Raw genomic sequence first — 2,500 nt, 5'->3', positions numbered from 1 at the left:
TTTAGGTATGAGTCCCTGTGGAATAAAGATAGACAAGAGAAAATCTGTATGACTAATGGTGGAGCTCAAAATTATCAGTGAATTTATCCTTAGGTTCATATTGTCAGATAATTCAGATTTGAATGTCCAGTTCAAGATTTAAGAAAAGGAATCAAAGGTTTCCATTTTTCATGTTCTTTATCGGGAAAGGAATAGATAAAAATTAGAATTGTGTTATAATTTTGTATTCATGAGATATGAACTAAGTACAGTGGGAGATTGAATTATATATTAGTACTTTCAATAACCTAGGTGATATTTTACCCCAAAATACAATATTTTGTAAACCTGTAGAAGTAAGTAATTCTGTAGAATATTTATTATGTCAGAATATGGATTATGGTGACAATAATGAAAGATTATTATGATAAAAAAAATCACATGAATGATAAATGTGTGATAGTTCTGATGTGAGGTAATCTTTTTAAATTAATAGACAGTTATATTGTAGATAATACTATGTATTTGATAGATATAGGTTAATAAATGTAATATAGATAATACGATTCATATGATGTAGTCAATACAATAAACAAACATATACACCATAAGTATAATAAGGTTAACATGACAAGTTTGATACAGTAAATATAATATCCATGAATCATCATAATATGGAGATTATGTGTATTAAATGCAGGTTATAATGAGAAACCCCAAAGCCCTTCACTTAGCCTTCATCACGCGAGGAAGAAGAGCTTCCAAACCTTTAGATGAGGTCGGAGAAGACTTCTTGATGTGTGCAGAACAAAACCAAATCTTTTATTCTTCTCCAAAGGTGAACATAAATGCTTTAAGTATACCATGTTAAGTGAGGTTTTATAGTTTTGTTGAAATAACAGCTAACATCTTGAAGGTGTCTTGAAATTTCTGTTAAATGAGGTTATGGATGCAAGTTGAATTCAAGTTGTGAATATTTTCAACTGTTGATAAGCAATACAGTAGAAGATCACTCCTAGCAATATTTTTTAATATGATTTTGAAAATAACCCTTGAAATATTGATTTCCAGGTAGAATTTTGGTTCCGCTGTGGTGTGAGCGAAGGGCTTGCAAAGTGCCTAGAAGATTCAGGTGTGTCAGTCAAAGGAACACGCATTCCGGACGATGACTTGGGTCTCCCCGATTACTCTGTGCCAGACTCAGACACAGACACAGATTCTGAAGACTGTGATTCTGAAGACTATAGTGAGGAAAGCGAAGATGACTCCTGCAGTGATATCAACTCTCCTGACAGTAGAACCATTGAGAACTCATTGGACTTGAAGAAATGTTCATCACCTTCACGGGACATTAGCAAGTGTAGTGACGAGTCCTCAACTTCACGTGATGCCAGCTGCCATTGTGAAAATAATGGTATCAGAAAAAACAATAAAGAAATTGAGACTGTCAACCTAGACGTGACAGCCATGATAGCCTATGTGTCAGCTACATCAAATGGACATGCTAACTTACGGTTTCAAGACAAATTTCTGAGTGAGCAAGCTGAATGGGAAAGGAAAAACCCAGTTAAGGAGGTCCTTAATGGATATTTTGAAGGTTTGTCAGAGTCTGCCTTCTTATGAATTGGAGTATTACACTGTCTTATGGTTATTATTTGTTGTTATTTGTTGATATTATATTCATGATTAAAATTTGAAAATAAACTCAGTTGCAGTGAAGACTTTTTAGATTTTAGAGGCATTGCTGTTTTTTTTTCTTCTTCTTCTTCTTCTTCTTCTGTATAGGGTTTGGAAATTAGCATTCATTATTAGTTAATGTTACTTTCAAGGAAACATGAAACTGATAGCTTGCAGATATGGATATACTTTAACCCTTTGGCACCATTACGATTTTGTTTTGGCAATTTTGTTTATACATAGATGGTTTCTCAAGTACAAGGCCTATTTGATCTCACCTGTTTACCCTATTCCTTGAATTTTTAGGAAAAGATTTTGTATTTCTAAGTATGATATTAGTTATAAGTAAATTGTTATCATTATTATAATTATTAAATTGTTAACCTATGCAGACATGAACATGTAATGTGTGTTGTAGTTTTCGATTGTGAATTGTGTTTACACATATATGGCCACTAGTTCTCAGACACCTGATTTTCCAATTTTTTTGAGTTTTCAGGAAAATTGTCTTTTTCTAATGTTAATATCAATAATGTTATTATTATTATTGACAATATGATTATTATGATGTTATTAACAATACAAAATAAAAGGGAATATTCCAAAAAAATCAAGGAAAAGGATAAACAGGTTTAATAAGTAGGACTATTGACTGACTCCTTTGTGCTGTGTGTTGCAACAGTAGCATTCTCGTCTAGCAATCTTGCTGACCCGTGTTAATTCCCGGTGGATTATAACCCTGGCAGTTCCTTGCACACAGGGGGTATTAATATATATTGTTATTATTCACAGGTGACAAAGTACTTGTGGAGCCATCTGTGTGTAATCACAAAAGTTGAACTAA

At 32.8% G+C, this 2,500-nt stretch overlaps 1 protein-coding gene across 3 annotated transcripts in view; it reads left to right on the top strand.

Moving 5' to 3' along the window:
• LOC113823169 (UPF0415 protein C7orf25 homolog) overlaps positions 1 to 2,500 on the top strand; it is an 11,707-nt gene that overhangs the window by 6,036 nt on the left and 3,171 nt on the right. For all 3 annotated transcript variants that reach the window (XM_027375787.2, XM_070143207.1, XM_070143206.1), the window contains exons 5-6: positions 680 to 817; positions 1,051 to 1,576. In XM_027375787.2, coding sequence (XP_027231588.2) covers positions 680 to 817; positions 1,051 to 1,576 — 664 coding nt within the window. The remainder of the gene's footprint in view (positions 1 to 679; positions 818 to 1,050; positions 1,577 to 2,500) is intronic.

Source organism: Penaeus vannamei, chromosome 30 (genome assembly GCF_042767895.1).
Source record: "Penaeus vannamei isolate JL-2024 chromosome 30, ASM4276789v1, whole genome shotgun sequence".
NCBI lineage: Eukaryota > Metazoa > Arthropoda > Malacostraca > Decapoda > Penaeidae > Penaeus > Penaeus vannamei.
Note: the sequence above shows the minus strand (reverse complement) of the source record. Positions and strands in the feature narration are given on the sequence as shown.